Source organism: Prionailurus viverrinus, chromosome A3 (assembly GCF_022837055.1).
Source record: "Prionailurus viverrinus isolate Anna chromosome A3, UM_Priviv_1.0, whole genome shotgun sequence".
In the NCBI taxonomy this organism is placed as follows: Eukaryota; Metazoa; Chordata; class Mammalia; order Carnivora; family Felidae; genus Prionailurus; species Prionailurus viverrinus.
The window spans coordinates 62,666,348-62,688,066 of record NC_062563.1 but is presented as its reverse complement, the minus strand read 5'-3'; the positions used below and the strand labels follow the sequence as shown (position 1 = coordinate 62,688,066).

Below are 21,719 nucleotides of genomic sequence, written 5' to 3'. Positions count from 1 at the left end.
AATGCAGTGCACTAGCTGTTTGGGGTTGAGCAGGGAGGCTTAAGGCAGAGGTCAGCCTCCTGAGATCATATGGGAAAAAGTCCCATGTGTCTGGGCTTAATGCAAATGGCACCCACTGAGGCATTGCTTTAGTACTCACACCTACAGGCCTCAGAGAGAGCTTCTAGAAGCCCAGTTCTTTCAAATATAGAGCAACAACTTTCCTTTCAGGACTGTGGAGAGGCCTCCTCTCTTTCAACCAGATTCACAGGCAGGAGATCGAACTCTCCAACTCAGGATTGAATCTGAGCTGAGGAAGATGGCACTTGGCACTCGTCTGGGCCCTGGGGATGTGGGTCTGGATGAAATGCCAAGCCTGCTTCCTGAAGCCGCCCCTGAAGAGAGAGGTGCAGGGGGATGGCCCCAGTGGAGGGTTACTACAGAGGTGCCTATGAAGGCCGGGGGTCTTCCTGGCTCAGGGATGGGCAAGGAATACCCTGTGGCTGTAGCCTACAGTGGGGGGAAGGAAGGAGAGACGAGACTGGGGCCAGGTCCAGAGAATGGGCCTCATTGCCCCGAGGGCTGAATTTGTTCACCTTGTTTGTTCACTCAAAAAAAAAAGGATTTACAGAGTGTCGTAGGCTTGTCAGGCACTGTTTTAGATGCTGGATGATAAGAGCAGTGACTCCGCTAAGGGACTGCTCTCCTGGAGGTAACATAGAGGAGAGTCACCATAAATAAGGAACAAACAGTAGGAGAATTTCTGGCAGAAGGCCATGCTATGCATAAAATAAAGCAGAAAGATGAACTGAGAGTTTGGGAGAGGTGTGGGGGAGGGGTGATTAGGGGACTTCCTGCAGTGGAGGTCTGAGTGACTAGAAGGAACCCTCTACCAAGGATTGGGAGCAGCAGGCGGGCGCTGCAGTCAGAAGCTAATTGTATAAGGCAATTGTTTTGCTAATAAGATCATGTTAAGAAAATCAGGCTTTTTTTCCTTTCGTAATGAACTCATTAGTGAGCTGTATTTTTAGTTCTTTCTCCTGAGTTTTAGAGATTGGGCAGGAGGGGGAGGTTTGTTGGGACCGATGGGGAGGATTCTGGATCCCTACACCGGAGCCTGTTCCAGGGGAAGGGAGGAGTGTCAGAGGGAGGAGCCCGAGGTGGAGGAGCACCCACCTGCTCCGGGAGGTCACGTCCAGGAAGAACTGCACGAGCGCCAGCAGGTTGTGGTGGTGATCGGACACCTCACTCAGGCTGCAGCACAGCTTCTGGAGCTGTGGGGATAGCAGGCATTAGGTGGGCTATGAGAGGGCCTGCCTTCCACCCTGACTTCCTCACCAGCCCACTCAGCAGGGAAGCCAGAAGTAAGATGTGGTCACAAAGGCCAGGGACTGGAGGGAGTATTCCCTGGCATCCTGGTGGCCTCCAAGCCTGCTATTCCCATTGAGTGTACTCTAGGGGCACTTTAATCCCTAGTGACAAGGCTATGTGAGGAGGCTCAGGACCTTAGAGAAGAGGCTAGGGCTTTGGCTTTGGCTCATGGTACCTTCCTTGGCCACTCATGAATGTTCTCAAGGAGCAGAAGCAGAAGCTGCTGAAGATCAGTCTTGGGCAGCAGGCGAAGCCCCACATCCAGGCCAACTCGGCACAGCAGCTCAATCAGGCCCAGGAGGTCCCCATCAGTGTAGGCCCCTGGCTGGGCTAGGGCACACAGAGCTAGGAACTGGAGAACAGAGAGAGTGCTAGGCCAGGGATGGCATCCCTGGGAGATGGGGCTGGGCAGGAGGGGATGGCATCATGAGCCCCTTGGCCATGCCAGGCAGGAGCTGAGGAAAACAAGCACCAACGCCCAAAGTCAAACCCCCCACGGTGTACTCAGGGGGCAGGCCCAGGCATAGGGGGCTGTGAGCCCTCCACAGCATCAGTCCTGGTGGCTGGCACAGTGCCTATAATACAACTGCTGAGTAGGTCTGGATGGTGAGCAGAAATGGGTGTGTAACTCACCTTGTAGATGTAGTTCAGGCTGACGTCCAAGGCAATCTCCAGGGGGGCGTCCTGCTGCTCACTCCAGTTCAAGCTAGTGCTATTTTTAAGCACCCTAAGGTAAGACAAAAGCAAAGGGAAGGAGATGGGAGGAGGTGGGCACAAGGGGAGAACAGAGGCAGAGAGGGGGGCCTGCTGTTGCTCAAGAACAGAGAGCCCGTGCATGATCCTTTCAGCCTGGGACCCTGATGCCCTGTCTGTGTTGGTCATTTACTGCTACTAACAAATTATCCCAGAATACAGAGGCTCAAAAACAATAAATATTTATTACGTTGTGCAGTTTCTGAGAGTCAAGAATCCAGAAGCAGCTTAGCTGGGTGGTTCTGGCTCTGGATTTCTTGGGAGGTTGCCCCCAAAATATTGGAGGTGGGCCTGCTGTCATGTTAGGCTGGAGTGGGCAGGAGGAGCTGCTTGCAAGCTCACTCCAAGTTCACCCATGTGCCCCAGGAGGCCCCCAGTTCCTTGCCACATGGGGCTCTCCACAGGGCTCCTCAACATGGCACCTGGTTGCCCCCAACTGAGTGATCTGAGAGAGAGGGGAATGCCAGAGACAGAAGCCGCAGTCTTTATAACCTAGTCTTGGAAGTGACATCCCATCACTTCTGCTGATGTCTATGGTCCACACAAGCCATCTAGACTCAGTGTGGGAATGAGCCACAACAGATCACGGGAGTCTGGCTCCCAACTGCTGCCACTCCAGCTGTGAGAAATAAGCCCACCAACCCAAATCAAAAGAGGAATGTGGAGACTTGGAGCACAGTGAAGTGAGGCTTTAATCAACGTTCTTGCAAGAGCGAGTGTTTGATGGACAGGCACACTCGGGGCAGTTACAGCAATTTATCTCCTAGCATGCAAGTCCCTCCCCTGGTTCCTCATTGGCTGAGTACTACAGAGGTTACAGCCTTACCCAGACATCACCTATGCTCATGTAAGGTACAGAGTAGTCTGACTGGAACAAATGTACATTCCCTGAGGTGACACAGAGACTTTCAGTCCTCCTCCCTTTGTTCTTTGGTACATGCTCATTGCAAAGTCTGTGAAAATAAGCCCTCTAAATGGAGAGGGAAAGAACCAGGAAGTGAAGTGTCTAAGGGTTTGGGATCCATTGTGGGGGTGGGAGTGGGGGTGGGGGTTCATATATATTTCCAATTTGGTTGTAAACCTGTTAAGTAGACAGCACAGCTTTAATTTTATATTTCTGAAAATGAATCATCTCTCTCAGATCGCCAGGTCTCCGGCTTTAGTTTTCTGGGACTTGGAGACCAGGATATCATACTCCATTGCCCCAAAAGAGTCTTCCTCAAAGAAGTTCTTTGTCCATACAGGTATGGTGACATTTTGCATGCATTAAGAAGTATACTACATTGTAGCTTATATGGGGACTAGTTTCCAAAGTCAGCAAGTAATATGATGAAAGAATAAAAATTATCATTGAGAACTCCTCCAAAGGGGTTCACACTAACAGGCTACCTACCGATAAGCCTAGCATGGCCAGTTTTCCTCTAGTGTGGAAACAAAGCCTGTTGAGCTGAGATGAAGTTAGAACTTAGGGTCATAAAAAACAAACAAACAAACAACAACACCACACACACACACACACACACACACACACACACACACACACACACACACCCCAAACCTCTTTAAAGACTAGAGTCATATTCAGGGTGACAAGGTCCTTACAGTGAGAGAGGCATCAATGGACAACAGAGTTGTACCACCTTTGCACAAACTTCCCCAGGCACATGCTCACTGGATAAAAATCAGAGCAAGATCGCCTCACTGATTCTGTCTCTCTGGTCAAATGTATACTGTTAATTGCTGCATACTGTTGAGGTAAGCTTATGACCAGGCTCCCTGTGCTGTCTCATCTACTGCTCTACTCTTATTAACTGGTTGGCGTTCCTGATAACAGCAGGCTCTCCACAAATGAAGATACTGATGACAGCAACACTGTTGGCAATAACAGGCTCCAGTGTAGCCACCTGACCGCTGACAAAGAAAAAGCTCCATTCCTGCGTGCTCCAGTGAAAAGTCTCTGCTCTTCTTTTACTTGGCACTGGTGCTGCTTATTCAAAGTGAAGTAGGAGAATTCCATCTCTAGGTGCCCAGGAAATTGATGCCAACAAAACAAAGTCGAGGGGGTGAAGGGGAGGGTATGACTGCGCTTGGCCATTCTTCCAGATTTTAGCATTTATTAGGGCCAGAGAATGGGTAAGGCTGGTGTTTGCACATCTGGGCACCTGCTGGGCCTGTGTCAGTATATAAGGGGTGCTCCGGTTTGCACCAGCCTGTGAGCATGCATGGGGTATGGAAGCATGAGTGGGAATGCTTTCAGACTTCCCAAAGGATGGAGGCAGGCACAGAATTGACCGTGACTCTGCTGAAGAGGAACGGGCTTTCAGACAGTCTGGTGCCACCAGAGGGAGGAGGAGTGTGGAAAACGTGAGCTGGGGAGGGAAGTGTGGCTGTGACAAGAACCCTCCCCAAGAGGGTTGGCAGACAGCCGGAGAGGGTGGCGGACAGCCTCGCCGTGTGTGCTCCAGCATTTCCTGTGCCACCTCTCCTTGGGAACAGCAGGCAACAGAATGGGGGTCCCTGTTCCCTGCCTTTCTGAGGTTCTGATGAACCGCTTGTCTGAAATGTCTGCATCTGTGACTGCTATACTGGGGGTGCAGCGCCGGCTAATCCCCAGGCCTCCATCCCCAGGCTCCCAGCAGGTGGCCACGGAGCACAGGCATTCACGGCCTGGCAAGCTCACTCCCCTCCTGAGTGGAGGGGTCCCACAACTGGACTCCATGAACAAAGTGCTTCACCATCCTGCCCCTCCCTTCAGCCCTGACCCCCAGCCGGCAGGGTTAGAGCTCAGCCTGTGGCCAGGACCCAGGAGCTAGAGCTTGGGTCATGGCGATGCCGTTCTACACTTATTCAGTGATTGTAAGAGGGGCATGTCTTATGTACTCCGACATTCTCAGCAGGAGCATGGTAAAAGAGCCATAGGGGCATGGCCACCACTGTAACCAAGGGCTATCCTGAAAGTGCCCAGGGGTCAGGGTCCCACCATGCAGGCTGTGAGTAGCGTGCTCTCCCCTAGGCCTGTACTACTAAATCAAACTGGACCTGCTGTCCAGGCCTTATGGACGAGGTCAATGCAGTAAAGGGAATTCGATGCTGAGCTAACGGGAAGGGAGAGAGAAGTACATTTTACCTGGGTTGAATTACACTGTCTCAAGATGGCCAGCAACCAGCCTCCTGCACACTGGACAGGATGCTCTTTCAATGGATTAACCATCAATTAGTTACCCATTTGGCCTCTGCACCAGGCTGCCCTTTCAGAGAACTAAGTCGATGAAGGTTTCCAGTACCAGACTATGGTAGTTTGGTGGCCAGTCCCGTGTATCTGACTGGGACTTTCAGATGGACTTTGTAACCTGGGGAGCAGCCTTGAAAAACCAGCCATTGCTACCAAGGACCTTCCCTGCCTTCCCAGGTGAGATTGGGGCACCTGACGAAGAGTGTCTGTACAGCCGGGTGGCACCAGCGCCCTCAAACTCTTGCTTCTGCTTCCTGGTCAGTGTTCACACTCTGGTCCCTCTTCTGCCCTTTTGCCCCCACAGATCCTCCTGATTCCTTCCTCCCCAGTCTTGTCATATGGTCCAGTGGCAGAAGGACTATATCTTCCGAGAGGAAATCTTGAAGCATTCGAAGAGATGGTGATGGGTTTCAAGGAAATCTGAGATGAGGAATACATGGTGAAAGACCAGTCTTCCTCATAGTAACTAAAAACACAGTCCAGTTGTGGGGCCATGTGCAGAGACATCCTAACCCCTCATTTCCAGTCTTGGCCACTACAGGGGCTCTGTGGGTGCCCTGGAGGAGCCCCAGAGCATCTGTTCTGCTGGAGAGCCCTAGATTGGGACATCCCTGGAAGTCAACAGAACAGTATGTGATGTGGAGCCACTTGGCATGGGATGAGCCTGAGTTGGTCAGGAACAGGATGAGGAGGACAATGGGGACAAGGCAGCCTGCCGTGATGTTCTTCTTGTGGCCCATGTGTCCATGAAGGGTGTCATACCTTTGGTGGAGGAGACTCCAGAACCTTCATAGTGCTTCCTGAATAGTCTAGAAGAGCTGTCTTCCAACCCTATGACTCCCAGAGCTTCCCCAACTGCAGCAGCCAACCAGCAACCCAGCTAACCCACCTGAGCATCTCTGCTACCCCACATCTTGGGGATGTCATTGGACGGGTCTCCAGGATGTGTCTATTTGCTTTTCAAAAGGAGGCTGTGTTCAGGCAGAAAATCCTCCCTAGGCTGAGTGGCTAGACAAGCGGTCCAGTCTGTTCTTATAGGGTCACAATAGGGAAATCACCCCTGAAGCCATTGGCCAGATCCTCAGGCCAGTTCTGAATCCTCTGTGGGGAAACGGTGCGAACAGTGTGAGGCCCAAGGAAAGAGGTAGGCTGTCCAAATGGTACGTCTGGGAATGTGACCATGCAGCTCTGGCAACACTCTAGGACAACATGGCTTTGCCTTCCTCTTACCCAGGGCCAACTGCCTGGTAATGCATGCTAGGGATTTGTGTTCCCAAGGATTTGAGGTGGCAGATTTAAACAGCCACAGTTCTAATGCCCATCTGCCCCCTGTGGCCTCCAAAGTGGATGGATCTGTCCTGAAGCTGAAGGAGCAGGAAGCTGTCAAGCTCAGGGGGAAGGGAGAAGGGCGGGGGAGAAAGTGGCTCTTTGCAGAGTGTGTAGTAAGTTGGGTGGTTATATGCCTCCAGTGGCACCTCTCACTTTCCAAGTGGATACCAAGTGCTCATCACAACAGTTAGAAATAGCTCTTCTGAACTCTTCAGGCCCCCTAGGCCCTTCCCCCAACCTGCATTTGTTTTTCCAAGTGTAATTCTTTCCTCGACTCATTCTAGAAGGTGGTGTGATTGAAGCTCTGTGTCGGGGAAGAGGCAAGTGGCTTATTACACCAGATATGGAACTCCACGGGAAGGGAGAGGGGCAGGAGCGAGGCAGGCTGGCACATGCGCAGGGTATTTATAGCAGAGCGAGTGTGGTTTGGTCTGGTTTGGTTTGGCAGACAATTACTAAACACAGTTGTGGAACAGGTTCTTAAGGAAGCTTGGGCCTTCCCCGAGTAGGAACACCCGCCAGCCTGCAACAGCAAAGGTAAGGGTCCCTGTACTTCCTGGGGCCAGAAGATTGTCACCAGGATGGTGGCGGCGGGCTTCCATGTAACATCCGATCCAGGGCTCTAAAAACCCTGTTATATGTTCTCAAAGAATTGTCAAGAAAAAGTTTGAATGTAATATAATCTGTAGAACAAGTTTATAATATATAACACTTTTACAACCCAGACCTCATCACTGTGCACCCAACAATAGCCATTTATGTATTGTTAGGTCTCTGCTCCTAGAGAGCAGGGACAATGCCTATGCAAATTAGCACCCCCCAACCCAGATCAGCACACAAAGGGGGCACCCACAGAACAAAACTGGCCACTGTGGAAATTACATGTAAAATTGTGCCTTGCTGGCCATGGGTTGATATTAGGTAATGCGTCAAAATTGAGGCTTAGAGGTAGACCAGAGAGACTGGGACATGTCCTGGAAGAGGAGGGGCATTGAGGGCTCTGAGTCACCACGGGGCAGGAACAGATGTCAGCTAAACCAGCAAGACTCATCTGTGCCTGCTTCTTCTCCCTGTGCCTCCCCACTCCCTGCCTAGGCTGGGAGCAGGGTCATTTATCCAAACATTCACCATTTGTCATTCACGGTGTGATACTCATATCCACAGGTACTTGTGTGTGGTTTGTTCTATAATCCCTCAGACTCTGTTTCACCATGTGGGTTAGAGCCTGAGTTTGGGAATTTTTTTTAACTCCCCCCCACAAATGCACATAATTTTATATAAGAATCAGAGGAAATCTTTCCTTTTTTTTTTTTTCCCTAAATGTTCATCTATTTTTGAGAGAGAGAGCGTGTGCCCAGGTGCACGGATGGGGAAGGGGCAGAAAGCTAGGGGGAGAGAGAGACAATCCCAAGCAGACTCCACACTCAGCATAGAGTCTGATGTAGGCCTTGAACCCATGAACTGTAAGATCATGACCTGAGCCAAAGCTTAACCAACTGAGCCACCCAGGTACCTCACCTTTTTCTAACTTATAAATGCTCATGGAACGGAGGATGCCACAAACAGTAATGAAATGGATAGTTTTGTACGATGAATGGCCCATTACGTTGTATTACCTTTACAGAATAGGAAATACTTTATGATTAATTTTTTCTTCCCTTCCCATCTCCTCAGAATAGGAAATACTTCAATATTTCCTAACATGAATAAATGTTCAAAAGAACGGATCTCTCTTTTTTTTGGGTAATGTTTGTTGTTTGTTTTAAACATTTTAACTGAGGTGTAACTGATATGGAAAAACCTGCACATATTGAATGTATCCAAATTGACAGGTTTGAAGTGAGTTCCCCAGCTGCTGAACAAATGAGAAAGGACAGTGAGGAAAGGACAGTACTCACCTCCCACTGTGCTGACGGGGCTCACGCAGGCCCAGAGCAGGGCTACGGGCTCCCAGGCTGTGAAACACCTCCGTGACCTCTTGCAGGGAGGGGCACCACCAGTGCTTGTCTCCATCTGTCAGGCCAAGGGAGAGCAGAGGGTTAGTTAGGGAGGGCAGAGGAGGACAGGCACATGACTCCCAAGGGAGGGGTGGGCATGACAGCCCCTGGCCCAAGGGGACCGTGTTTGCATTCTCTGGCACTACAGGTGTTTTCTGGAGGAATCAAGCAACCAGCAGTTTTGAGACATCCGAGGGAGCTTTGGGAACCTGGCTGTTCATGTTCTCCTGTCTTCAAGCTCTAGCCACCTTCAAGTGAACGGGCTCCATCAGAGCGCTGAGCTGCCCAGAGCTGAGTCAGATGAAGACACCTAAACCAGAGGCCTCAAAACTGCCAGATGCGGAAGACATGAGAGTCTCTGCTGCCCCAGGACCTCTGCCACTAAGGGCTGAGGCCAGCTCTGAACCTCCTGCTGACTCGACACTGCCCTTGCTGCAACATGTGGGTGTTCCCAGGTCCACCATTCCAGCCGAGGGCACTCCCCGCAGCCTGGGAGGTGTCTTCGAAGCCAGCTGGAGCTCAAAGTACCATTCTCTCTCCACTGGTGTAACCAAACATGAATGATAATCTGGCCACACTAACAGAGAGGGAAAAACCTTATGTACCCAGGGGCTCTTCTTCAGTCAGACTACTTAAGGGCATTTCAGAACCAAGAAGCTAGAAAAACAAAAGACAACATGGAGGATGGTATTTCCCAAAGATGGCTGCAAGACTATCTCCTTCCCAGGCACTCTTCTGCATGGTGACCTCTCCAGACCCCACCAAGAGGTGGAGTTCAGGTCCCCGCGCTATCATCCCTCTATGTTATCTTATTTATTATTTTGTTTCTTGTCTGTCTCTCCCTATTTGAATGTAAATGCCCCCCACCCCTGCACCCTGCACATCTAGTGCCTAGAGGAGGGGTTGGTGGGTGGGGAAGCTGAACGGAGAGAATCCTAAACAAACCTGACTGAGTAGTACCTGAATAAGAGGGAACCTGAAGACCAGTCCCAAGATAAACTGCCAGTGTCAAGAACCTTGACAAACGTTGAATTTGACAGCAGGTGATGTGTCAGAATCAGGAACTTAGAAACTAGGCTAGAAGCGCATTAGTAGCATATGCTTGACCCTTTGCCATTCTGGGGGTGAGAGTTCCCTCTGAGAAGCCCACCTCAGTGGATCCCCCATGGGCTAGAACCGTGCCAGGTGCCCAAGATAAAAAGGTGGCTGGATGGAGACCTTGACTTCAGGGAGTTCACAGCCTAGGAGGGAGGGGAGCCAGGCAGATAAGCAAACACAAGGGAATGTGCTCAAAACCAACTGAAGCAGATGGAAGGTGCAGAGCCTGCTCACAGGGGGAGTTGACTGGAGGATGGGAGGTGCAGAGCCTGCTCACAGGGAGAGTTGACTGGAGGTGGGGGGAGTGGGGAAGGTGAGGAATAAGGCACAGGTAATGGGAAAGGAAACATGCACCCAGCAAAGGGACAGAAATGACAAAGGCAGAGAGACACATGAAATAGCATGGCATGTCCAGTAACTCAAGGCAAGAAACAGAGCATCCTAAACTCCTTATGAAGCTCTGGCAAGAGTCTGGTATGGCTGCAGAGCCAGAAGCTGGGGGAATGGCCGGCAGAGGGTCTCTGAATCCCGTCCAAGGACATCTCTTCTGCTGGCATCAGGTGTCTCTCTCTCTGGAAATGTATATGGGTCAGGGCTCACCCAACAAGTAATTAGACTCTTGGAGGAGGAAAAACTTTCTTGTTTGTTTTTTTTCCTCTCGGGCAACTTAACAAGTAAGAGTAATGATACCCCTTGCCCGCTGCACAAACGAGCTGGGAAGAATGAAGTCTGCAAAACACAATGAGATTCCACTAGAGAGAGAGAGCTGTTTACTAGGGCCCTTGGGGGACTGTGCACGTACACACACGCATGTGTGGGCAGGCCAATGAACTTTCCAGGCATGTGCAAAGAGAATCAACCTCCTTGAGGCCCTGGAGGCCCAGCTGGGCGGGAACAGCCCGCCAGCAGCGTAGCACCCCAAAGGGTGCTGTGCACGGCCACCCTCTCACCCCTCTTTGGCCGGTGCAGGTGTATCAGCTGCTTTAAGACTCCTTGGGAACAGCAGTGCAGGTACCGCCAGCTTCAAACCTGAAGCCGGCTACTGTCCCCCTCCCTACCCCACCCAGTAATTACTCCACACCACAGCTTGACCCAGGCTGATGTGTCAGGAGCGGTTTTAGAGCAAGGGGCCTGGATGCCTCGGGATAAACCAATCAACAGCCCTGGAAATTGGTTAAGCGACGACAGGCGCCCAAGAGCCCATAATTAACACTGCTTATAAGTAGGCCATGCGCTCAGCTTTTCCTGAGCACTGTTTGTCCCGAGTGGGGGTTTTCCGGAGAGCTGACACAGAAGAAAACTCAGACACAAGGCTCCAGCTCCCTAACTCAGTTTCTCCACACCCACACCACAGTCGTTTGAGGTGACTCCCCCAGGGAGCATCGGCTCCTGTGCCTTTTTAAATGCCATGGCTAACAGCCCTGAGCATCTGGGCTCTGTTTAGAGACTGTGAGTCTGAAAGCATCCCTTTAGGTGGTTCTCCTGGGATGGAACTGATGCTTCGGGGGAAGGCAGGGGAAGAGAAGCACTGGGCCTAAAATAAAAGTGACTTTTCCATCTGTGCCTCAGAAGAAGTGTTGCTTCACGTAACACCACCGCCTCTGTTCTCCTGGCACCAGTTACAGGGAATGGGAAAACCACATACATCCCAAGAAGCTCCTCGGCTCGACGTGCTGGCCCCAGCAGCTCCCCTCCCTAGGCTTCTGTCACAGCTTCTCATCCACCAGCTCCCATCTTGGGCCTTAATGGTCTGATACAGGGCACAGGGTCCAGGGGGATCTGGTCTTTCTCTCCCTCTCTGCGTCCTCCAAATTGAATTGCTAATGAATATTCTGGGGTGGCTACCTTGAGAGGGCCAACCATGTGTCTGGGTCCTGATTCCCTGACACCATCTTAGAGACCCTACAATTCTCCAGGAACCTCAATGGGGGGTGCTGGTTCCTAATGGAAAGTAGGATACTGACCCATCAGACTGAGCCCAGATCCCAACTGGAGTGTGAGACTCACAGCATTTAGGGGAGGCTTACAATCTATTAAAAAACAATCCAGGGGCGCCTGGGGGGCTCAGTTGATTAAGCGTTTGCTCTTGGTTTTGGCTCAGGTCAGAATCTCACAGTTTGCCAATTTGAGCCCCCTCGGGCTCTGCGCTGATGGCTCAGAGCCTGCTTGGGATTCTGTCTCTCCCTCTTTGCCCCTCCATCCTTCTCTCTCTCTCTCTCTCTCTCTCTCTCTCTCTCTCTCTCTGTCAAAAATAAATAAATAAACTTAAAAAAACCTAAACCCCTTCCCTCCGCCCTGCTCAATCCAACCAAGTAAATTTAAGGATCGAATTGGCTTTATGAACCAGTGATTCATGAACCAGGCAGCACCCCACCTCTCAGGCAGAGGGGTTTTCCAAGGAGTTTACAAAATGGCAGGTTTTATAGGAAGGAGGGTGGGGCAAGAAAGTTGTTAGCAAAAGAAAAGAAAGGATTATTCCAAGCAAGGTCACCTTCCTTCAGTGGGAAAGGGCAGGCGGTCTTATAATACAGACAGATTACCTCAGGAGTGCCTATCACACAATTCCTGATTGACAGACTGACACTTAGGGGAGGCTGAAACTGCCATTAGGTTAGTATTAAGCTCTGGTTTGGTGACTTGGCCTAAGTGACACCACTTTGGGCTTGTAGGTATCCTTTTCAACACACCTTACCATTTCTAATCCTCCCAATTACTTAACTTCCCTTTGCACTTTTTCTTTAATGTTTGTTTATTTATTTAGTGAGAGAGCTCGAGCAGGAGAGGGACAGAGAGAGAGAGAGAGAGAGAGAGAGAGAGGGAGAGAGAGAGGGAGAGAAAGAATCCCAAGCAGGCTTCACTCTCAGCACAGAGCCTGATGCAGGGCTCGATCTCACAACTGAGAGATCATGATCTGAGCCAAGTCAAACGCTTAACTGACTGAGCCATCTAGGTGCCTCCCTGCACTTTTGTATTTAAATTCACACTTGTAAAATATCACCCGCTTTAGTCAATTGGCCTTAGCCTGTCATTTAAACTTTTTATGCACTCAATAAATGGTAACTGAACACCAGGTGTCGTTCTAAATGCTGGGGGCCCAGCAGTGAACAAAAGAGACAATGTCCTAGTCTCATGGAGCTGATGGTTTAGCAGGGAAACAGACAAGACACATTAAATAAATACACAGAACGATGCAGGGTGGCATAAATGGCAGGGAAGGAATGCGGTTGGGTACTGCAGGGGGGCAGCTACAGACAGAAGGAGGATCCTGGGGCAGGCGCACCCTGAAGCCAGGTGCCATTCCTTGCTTAGGCCCAGCCTGGAGCCCAGGGTGCTGGAGGGGTGAGGGGAAGGGCACAGAGAGAGGGAGGGAGGACTCACCTGAGACAGGGACACTGAAGGGACTCCAAGGAGAACCGCTTTTTCTCCTTTTCCCGAGTCTGTTCTTGCTAGGACCTGCAGCCCCACCTTGCACATACCTTATAGTACAAAGAATGGATGTCCTAACTGTAAAGGTCAAGGAGTTAATGATTTCTTTGCAGTTTTCCAGCACAGTAGATAACGTCTAAGGAGTGACCAGGTGGGTCATCACGTATGTATTCCAGACAGCTGCCGTTAGACATTGTGACGCCAAGACCCCCTGGCTCCAGAGCATAAGTGACTTATGGAGAACACCTGGACCTCTGTCCTTGTTCTGACTGGTTCCTGGGTGGCTGAGAGGACATGCTCACCATCCTCAATAAACCCTCAGAGCCCGAGCAAAGGAGAGACTCACTCTCCTTTCCTGAGTCTTCCAGATACTTCATCTGCTATACGCTATCCCTTATGCTGCTCAGTAAACTCTGCTCTCACTTCTTCCCGTTCACTTTGATTTCTATCCTGCGCGAAGCCTGCGGGACCCCGTCTGGGTTCTCGGCCCGCCTGCCCGTATCACACCCACCCTGAAGACTGGGGCAAAAAAGAAGGGCAAAGGGAAGCAACTGGTCTTAGGAGGATGGAGTGATGTTATTATCCACGTATGTGGTAAAAACACAATATTGCATCAAGTCTGTATCTTAAAAACATGCACATCTCATTGCCCCAACAGCAGTGTGAGCACAGGATGGAGCCCAGCATTCTCCTGACCCTGACGCTGCCTCTCACCACGGACAACTGTGTGCCTGGGACCCGGAGAAGCTCTGACCCACCTTCTCTTCTTGCCTCTCATGCCCGCTGGCTTCTTCTCCAGACTGCTCTGTCTACCCACATCCTTTTCAGTCTTCTTTTTGTCCCTTCTTTTTTATCCCTTCCGTGCCACGCAACCCACCTCACTGACCTTCATTTTCCCTTTTCTACCTGCTCCTCCTGAGCTGAGGCCCTCCCTCTAGTGCCCTCACAACCTTCTGCTTGCCTTGCTGTAACCCAGCCTGCATATACCCATCCCCCACACACTCTCTCTCACACACACACACCCCATATACAGCCACCACACACACACCCTTACACACTCACATATACACCTCCATATCCATCCACTCACCACCCACCCTCACACACACACACACACACAGACACAACCCTATATCCACTCACCACACAACCTCACACATGCATATACACTCCTAATCCACCCGTCACATACACCATCAATGCACACACATCCCTATATCCACCCCACCACACACCCTCACACACATATATACCCCTCTATACCCACCTAGCGCACAAACACACACACCTACACACCCTCACATACACACACACCCCTAAACCCACCCACCAGACACACACTCATCCTCACATACACACATATATGTCCTTATATCCACCCACTACACACACACACTCACACATACTTATATACTCTTATAACCGCCAACCCCCATATACCCCTATACCCGCCCCCATTACACACTCACATACACATATACACCCCTATACCCACCCACCATACACACGACCCTATATCCACCCCATTCCACATCCATACACATCCCTATATCCACTTATCCCCCCCACCCATGTATTCATCCACCACACACACACCCATACACATATATACATTCACATACCCATCCACCTACCCATACACATATATACATTCACATACCCATCCACCTACCACATACACATACACACACACCATATACTATGGACACATGCCACCCATCTACTCATATACCACACCCTACTCATTGCACACACACTACATCCATCTATAGACACACTTCTACACCACACCTATACCACATCCACACTCACTTCACACACACGACCATCTGTACACACAAGACACAGTCACCACTCATACAACACACATATACTCACAGACCACACACACGGAACATACCATGACACTCACACATCACACACACATACCACACCCATACTCACCATCCACACACACCCCCACATAGCCTCCCTTCCCCTCCCCCCCAACAGGTCTCGGTCTCTAGACCTTTTGTTCATGTGAGTGAGGGTGTGTACAGGATAGGTGATGCCGTCCCCAGGCCACCTCTCCTCTCTCCTGCCCTCTGTAACTCACACCACTGCCTGGTGTCACCTAACACCATTGAGCATTCCTGGCCCCCAGTGTGTAGGACAGACTTGTATTGTGCCAAACCACTGAACCACTCATAGCTGCTAGAACTAGGTTCTGCTGCAAATAACAAAAAGACTGAAAACAAAACAAAAAACTACCTGGGCTTAAATAAGCTAGAATTTTTTTTCTCTCTGATGAAAAAGTGTGGAAGTGTGTGGGCCACACTGGTACAAGGACCTGACTGATTGGGAGGATCTTGAGTGCCTGTTTTCTGCTCTGCTGTTCTCGGCATGTGCTTCTCCTTCTTAAGATCACCTCATGGTCCAGTATGGCTGCCAGAGGCCCAGCTGTCACATCTCAACTCCAGGCAACCACTTCCTTGCTTTGCTACCTCAGTATGCACTCTTGGGTTATTTTTAATGATGTAAGGTCCCTCAGTATGACTCAGGAAGGTAGTATCAAACCACCCTGTCACATTTAAAAAGCAAGAATTTGGGGGGCGCCTGGGTGGCTCGGTCAGTTAAGCGTCCGACTTTGGCTCAGGTCATGATCTCACGGTCCGTGAGTTCGAGCCCCATGTCAGGCTCTGTGCTGACAGCTCAGAGCCTGGAGCCTGTTTCAGATTCTGTGTCTCCCTCTCTCTCTGCCCCTCTCCTATTCATGCTCTGTCTCTCTCTGTCTCAAAAATAAATAAACGTTAAAAAAAAAAAAAAGCAAGAATTTGAGACTGATTTAGACTCAACCAAAAGCTTCCCAGTAACATCCCTGAATGCATGGCCTACCAGGTTTTCTCTCACTTTGGATTTCTGAACCTCAGATTTCTGGAATATTCCTGATCTTTAGATTAAAATGAAACAGAAGATAACCAAATGCTGACGAGGATGTGGAGCAACAGGAACTCTCATTCATTGCTGGTGGGAATGCAAAATGCTACAGCCATTTTGGAAGACAGCCTGGTAGTTTCTTTCAAAACTAAACATACTCTTATCATACAATCCAGCAATTTTGTTATTTGTAAATACAAATCCTTGGTATTGACCCAACTGAACTGAAAATGTACAGCCACACAAAAAGCTGCACGTGAATGTTTATAGCAGCTTTTCTCATTAATTGCCAAAAACTAGAAGCTACGAAATGTCCTTCAGGAGGTGAACAGGTAAACAAACTGTGGTACATCTACACAATGGAATACTTCTGAGTGATACGAAGAAATAAGCTACCAAGCCATGAAAAGGCACCTCCAATACATATTGCTAAGTGAAAGGAGCCAATCTGAAAAGGTTACACATGGCATGATTCCAATTATATGACATTCTGGAAAAGGCGAACTCTAGAGACCATAGAGATCGGGAGTTACCAGGAGCTTGGAGGGAGAGGGGGAGGAACGAACAGGTGGAGCACAGAGAGTGTTCAGAGCGGTGAAACTGCTGCGTATGATACAGTAATGATGGACACGTGCCATACATTCACCAAAACGCACAGGATGTACAACACAAAGAGTAAACCCTAATTTAAACAATGGCCTTCAGTTAATGATAATGTATCAATAATGGCTCATCAATCCTAACAAATACAGCATACAAACACAAGATGTCAGTAGTAGAAAAAACTATGTGTGTATTAGGTTGGGAAAGTGGTGGTGGGGGGGGGGAGTATGTGGGCACTGCTTTCCAATCAAATATTCCATAAGCCTAACACTGTCCTAAAACAACAACAACAATAACAACAACAGAAATGAAGAACTTCTTAAAAGAAGAAAAGAAACAGAGGAAAAGGGCTCCACACATAGCACCGTGGGCAGCACATCCCTACAGTCTAAGGGATGGTGGTGTTTGTTGTATTCCAGATCAAGGACCCTGCTGAGAACCGAATGCAGTAGTTCTCAGACTCATCTGCACATTCTGGAATCACTTTAGGGAATAGCTTCACAAGTTACTGTCACCTGTGTCCCACCTCTCGTGACTGTGGTTTAATTAGGCTGGCTTGGGCTCTGGAATTTAAGAAAAAAATCCCAAGTGACTCTACAATGCAGCCACCTTGGGAAACCAGCGAGCTAATGAAAGCCATGGCCTTCGCACCAGAACTGTACTCGGGGTCTCACCCTCACATGCTCTGGCAGATGCTGAGGGTGGGTGAGTGTGGGGAGGAACCCACAGAGGGAAGTCCCCGCTCCATGTACACCCACAGCTCCCAGCCTTGCCTCCAAGGCGAAGGAGCCCAGGGGTCCCCAGCCCTGGCTGTTTACTGGAGTCATATGGGGAGGTTTTAAAATGTCCCTGCCCGGGCTGCACCCCATAACAACCTTAAAGGGCAGAACCCCGGCCTTGGCATGTTTTAAAGCTCAGACATAGTCCTGGGGGAGCTTTTTGATCAGGGTCTGAAAGACAAACATTAAGAAGTGCTCACCATATTATTGTATGAGGTTTGTGCACTTGGCCAAAGTCCTCATAACCTGGCACTTTCTCAGCCTGGCTGCACATTAGAATCAGGGAGCTTTAAAAGTCTGTGCCAGGCACTGTCATGTGTTCCAGGAGCAGACCCAGCTGGGCCTCAGCAGAAGCCATGGAGAGGCAGCACACAACTCCTGATGTACAGGTGGTCAGACAGGGAGGCAGGTTAGGAGGCAAATGCTCCAGAAGTCAGGGGCACAAGGGAGATGCCGGCTGGGTTGGGGTGATGCATATGTGCCTGTCCCCTTGGGGTCCCTGCATTCTGACCTCGGAGGACAGGACAGCACATCTGGAGTTTGGCTTGCACACACAGCTCCACAGCTGACCGACTGCACAGGATCAGAGGGGCTGGTGGGAAAGATGCTGATGTCTGCTGTAGGCAAGGCACACATTCCCTGACACTCAGCCACACATTCAACGAATACCACCCGAGTCCTACTGCATGCTGGCTTGTGTAGCTGCCAGGAACTCAAGAGAACTTAAAACAAAGACAAGTGAAGCCACGGTCCCTGCGCTCTAGAGCTCACATCTTAATGGGTGAGATGAGTCAAAGAGTCCACCCATCAACTATGACCAGAGCCACAGAGAGTGGAAAGGGAGTGAGAGAGGGGACACGGCTGGGTAGGGCAGGGCAGACCTTCCCAATGAGGCAACGCCAGAGGGGCTCACTGGTCCAGGGCAGAGATGGAGTTAGGAAAGCAAAAGCTAGGAAGATGCTGAGAAGAGGGAAGACACCATCTAGGGAGGAGAAAGTGGCGCATGCAGAGACCCCAGAGCAGGAGGGGAGATGAGCAGAAAAGGCCAGGGAGGCTGGAGCACAGAAAGCAAGGCAGAGAAGATGATAAAGCGAGCTGGACTGAGGGTCCAGCCAAACACATAGGAGACCATGTGTCACACAGACAGTGTGAAGACTGGGCTTTCCAGCCACCTGATTATCTAAGAAAGGGTGCTGTGGTGATTAAATGAGATAGGCGAAGCCCTGGACTCCGTGCCTGGCACAAGATGTCTAGAAATGTGAACTATTATTTTCAAGGAAACAACTTTTATTATCACAATAGACAATAGTATGTTTTTAAAAGGAGGATCAATTATGAAGTTGAATTACTGTTATTGTCAGGTTCCAACTGGAGACTTTGAAGGGGCCACGCCGAGCAAATGACAGCTCTGAGAGGCTGGGGGATGGGATCTCCAGGGTGGTCCTCACGGTGTTCGCCTGCTTATTTGGGTCTGCATAGTGTTCTCACAGTACCAGTGTGGGGATTAAGAATACAGCTGGATCCCAGCCTGTCTCCTTGGCCTGGGGTAGAGGCACCTGCCCCGTGAAGGTTACCCCCACATGAACAGAGGGCCGGGCCCTGGGCCCAGCACAGACATACTCCTTGCATGTGATGGTGACTGCCATACCACAATGGGAGATGGAATCCACTGGCAAGGCTGCGTGGAGCTCCAATGGGCAGGTGTCCACAGGCAGGGCCTCCATCTGGAGAGGCTCCCGGAGGCTCTGAGGGGGTTGCCTCCTACCACCCCAGCAGGAGGCTGTCCTGACCACCATGAGAGGCAGATCAGGTGAAGTGGGGACAACTCCTAGTAAGACAGTGAAGAGTAGAAAGGGTCAATTGAATCTACAGACTGAGGGGTTGTTGGCCACTTAGAAATCATCTGAGAAAACAAAAACAAAAACCAATCATCTGAGAATAGAGTGAGACAGAAATGGCCAAAACAGAACTAGAGAAATTAAGATGAGAACTTGTGCCCCTTAGCTCCTTTGGTTTATCTAACAACCTCTGAGTCATAAAGAAATACATTTTCATTTTGATAACAGCTATCATATTGTGAGTAGAATCCACTATATACCAGGTGCCTCACCTAAGTTATTACCACCAACTCTGAAAACAATCCTAAGTGCTCAGTGCTAGCCACTCGGGTGAGGACTCTTGTCAGTCTGACGGCCAAGCTCCATCTGCATTCTGATACTGCTCCATACTGCTGCCGGGTTCTTCCCAAGGGAGTGGCTGTCAGACATCCTGTCTCCACTCCATCCACCCCATCTTATGCTCTGTCACCCATTATGCATCCCCATGTTCCCACGATATGTCAAATTTCCCAGCAAGGCGTCAGCCTACAGCTCTAATCAAAGAATGCTTTTGTTGCTCTCCAAAACTTTTTTCATGGTGCATGTCTATCATTAAAGTTTTTTAAATTTATACCTCCAACAAACATACGTTTATAAGCTCTACAAATGTACCATTATGCTAATATGCCATATACATGATATATTAAAAAGAGAAGTTAAAAAACATGAGCTACGGGGCACCCGGCTAGCTCAGTCAGTAAAGCATGTGACACTTGATCTTGGGGTTGTGACTTTGAGTCCCATGTTGGGGGTAGAGATTACTTAAAAATAAACTCTTTAGAAAAAAGGGTTGAGCTACTTAAAATTTTTTTCTAAATAATTTGTAATGTTTTTTAATTTTTGAGAGACAAAGTGCAAGTGGGGGAGGGGCAGAGAGAGAATGTGTGTGTGTCGGGGGGGGACACAGAATCTGAAGCAGGTTCCAGGTTCCAAGCTATCAGCACAGAGCCCGACCTGGGGTTTGAACTCACAAACTGTGAGATCATGACCTGAGCTTAAGTTGGACGCTTAACCGACTGAGCCACCCAGGTGCCCCAAGTTTGAGCTACTTTTGACACACCAGTAAAAAAAAAAAATGAACTACCATGATTTAAATTTCCACCTTAAAAAACTGGAGGAAAATAGAACAGATCAAACCCCAAAGAAGCAGAATTTGAAAGGAAATAAAGGTAAGCAGAAATCAATGAAACAGAAAACAGAGAAACTCTAAGGAAAATCAATGAAACCAAAAGCTGTTTCTTTGAGATCAATAAAGGTGATAAACCTGTAACCCAAATGATTGGGAAGAAGAAAGAAACAAATTACCAATATCAGAATGAGAAAGAGGCCATCATCACTGATCCAACAGACTTGAAAAGGATAATAGGAGAATATTATGAACAAATTTATGCCATTAATTTGACAACTTAGGTGAAATAGATGCAAAACAACAGAGCTCACTCAAGAAGAAACAGGTAATGTAAATAGCCACATATCTACTTTTAACAATTGGATTTGTAATTAAAAATCTTCCCATAAAGAAAACTCAAGGTCCAGATGGTTCCACTGGCTAATTTTACCAAACATTTAAGGAAGAAATAATACCAGTTCTATACAAACTTTTCCAGAATACTGAAGAAGAGCAAGTACCTCTTAACACGTTCTATGAAGTCAGTATTACTCTGACACCAAAACCAGAAAGAGAAACCTACAGACTAATATCTTTAGCGAACATAAATGTTAAGAGTTCTCAACAAAACTTTACCAGATTGAATCCAATAAAATATACAAAATTAATACATCATAACCAAATAGGATTATTCCAGAATGCAAGGATGCAAAAATAAACATTCAAAAATCAGTCAATGTAATTCACCATGTTAAGGGACTAAAGAAGAGAGGCACCTGGGTGGCTCAGTTGGTTAAACATCTGACTTCAGCTCAGGGCACAATCTCCTGGTTCATGAGTTGGAGCCTCACATCAGGCTCTGTGCTAACAGCTCAGAGCCTGGAGCCTGCTTCAGATTCTGTGTCTTCCTCTCTCTCTGCCCCTCCCCTGTTCGCACTCTGTCTCTCTCAAGAAAATAAACATTAAAAAAAAAAAAAAAGGAAAGAAAACAATTCATTTTATAATAGTATCAAAAATAATAAAATACTCAGGAATAAATTTAGCAAAAGAATTGCAAAACTTGTACATCAAAATGTAGAAAGAAACTAGGGCACCTGGGTGGCTCAGTGGGTTAAGGGTCCAACTTTGGCTCAGGTCATGATCTCACAGTTCGTGAGTTCAAACCCCACGCCTGGCTCTGTGCTGACAGCTCAGAGCCTGAAGCCTGCTTCGGATTCTGTGTCTCCCTCTCTCTCTGCCCCTCCCCTGCTC

At 49.1% G+C, this 21,719-nt stretch overlaps 1 protein-coding gene across 7 annotated transcripts in view; it reads right to left on the bottom strand.

The window, feature by feature from the left end:
- FAM178B (family with sequence similarity 178 member B) overlaps positions 1-21,719 on the bottom strand; it is a 113,906-nt gene that overhangs the window by 37,537 nt on the left and 54,650 nt on the right. For all 7 annotated transcript variants that reach the window (XM_047853407.1, XM_047853411.1, XM_047853414.1 and 4 more), the window contains exons 9-12: positions 8,563-8,677; positions 1,984-2,077; positions 1,526-1,702; positions 1,156-1,253 (exon numbers count right to left, since the gene is read on the bottom strand). In XM_047853407.1, coding sequence (XP_047709363.1) covers positions 1,156-1,253; positions 1,526-1,702; positions 1,984-2,077; positions 8,563-8,677 — 484 coding nt within the window. The remainder of the gene's footprint in view (positions 1-1,155; positions 1,254-1,525; positions 1,703-1,983; positions 2,078-8,562; positions 8,678-21,719) is intronic.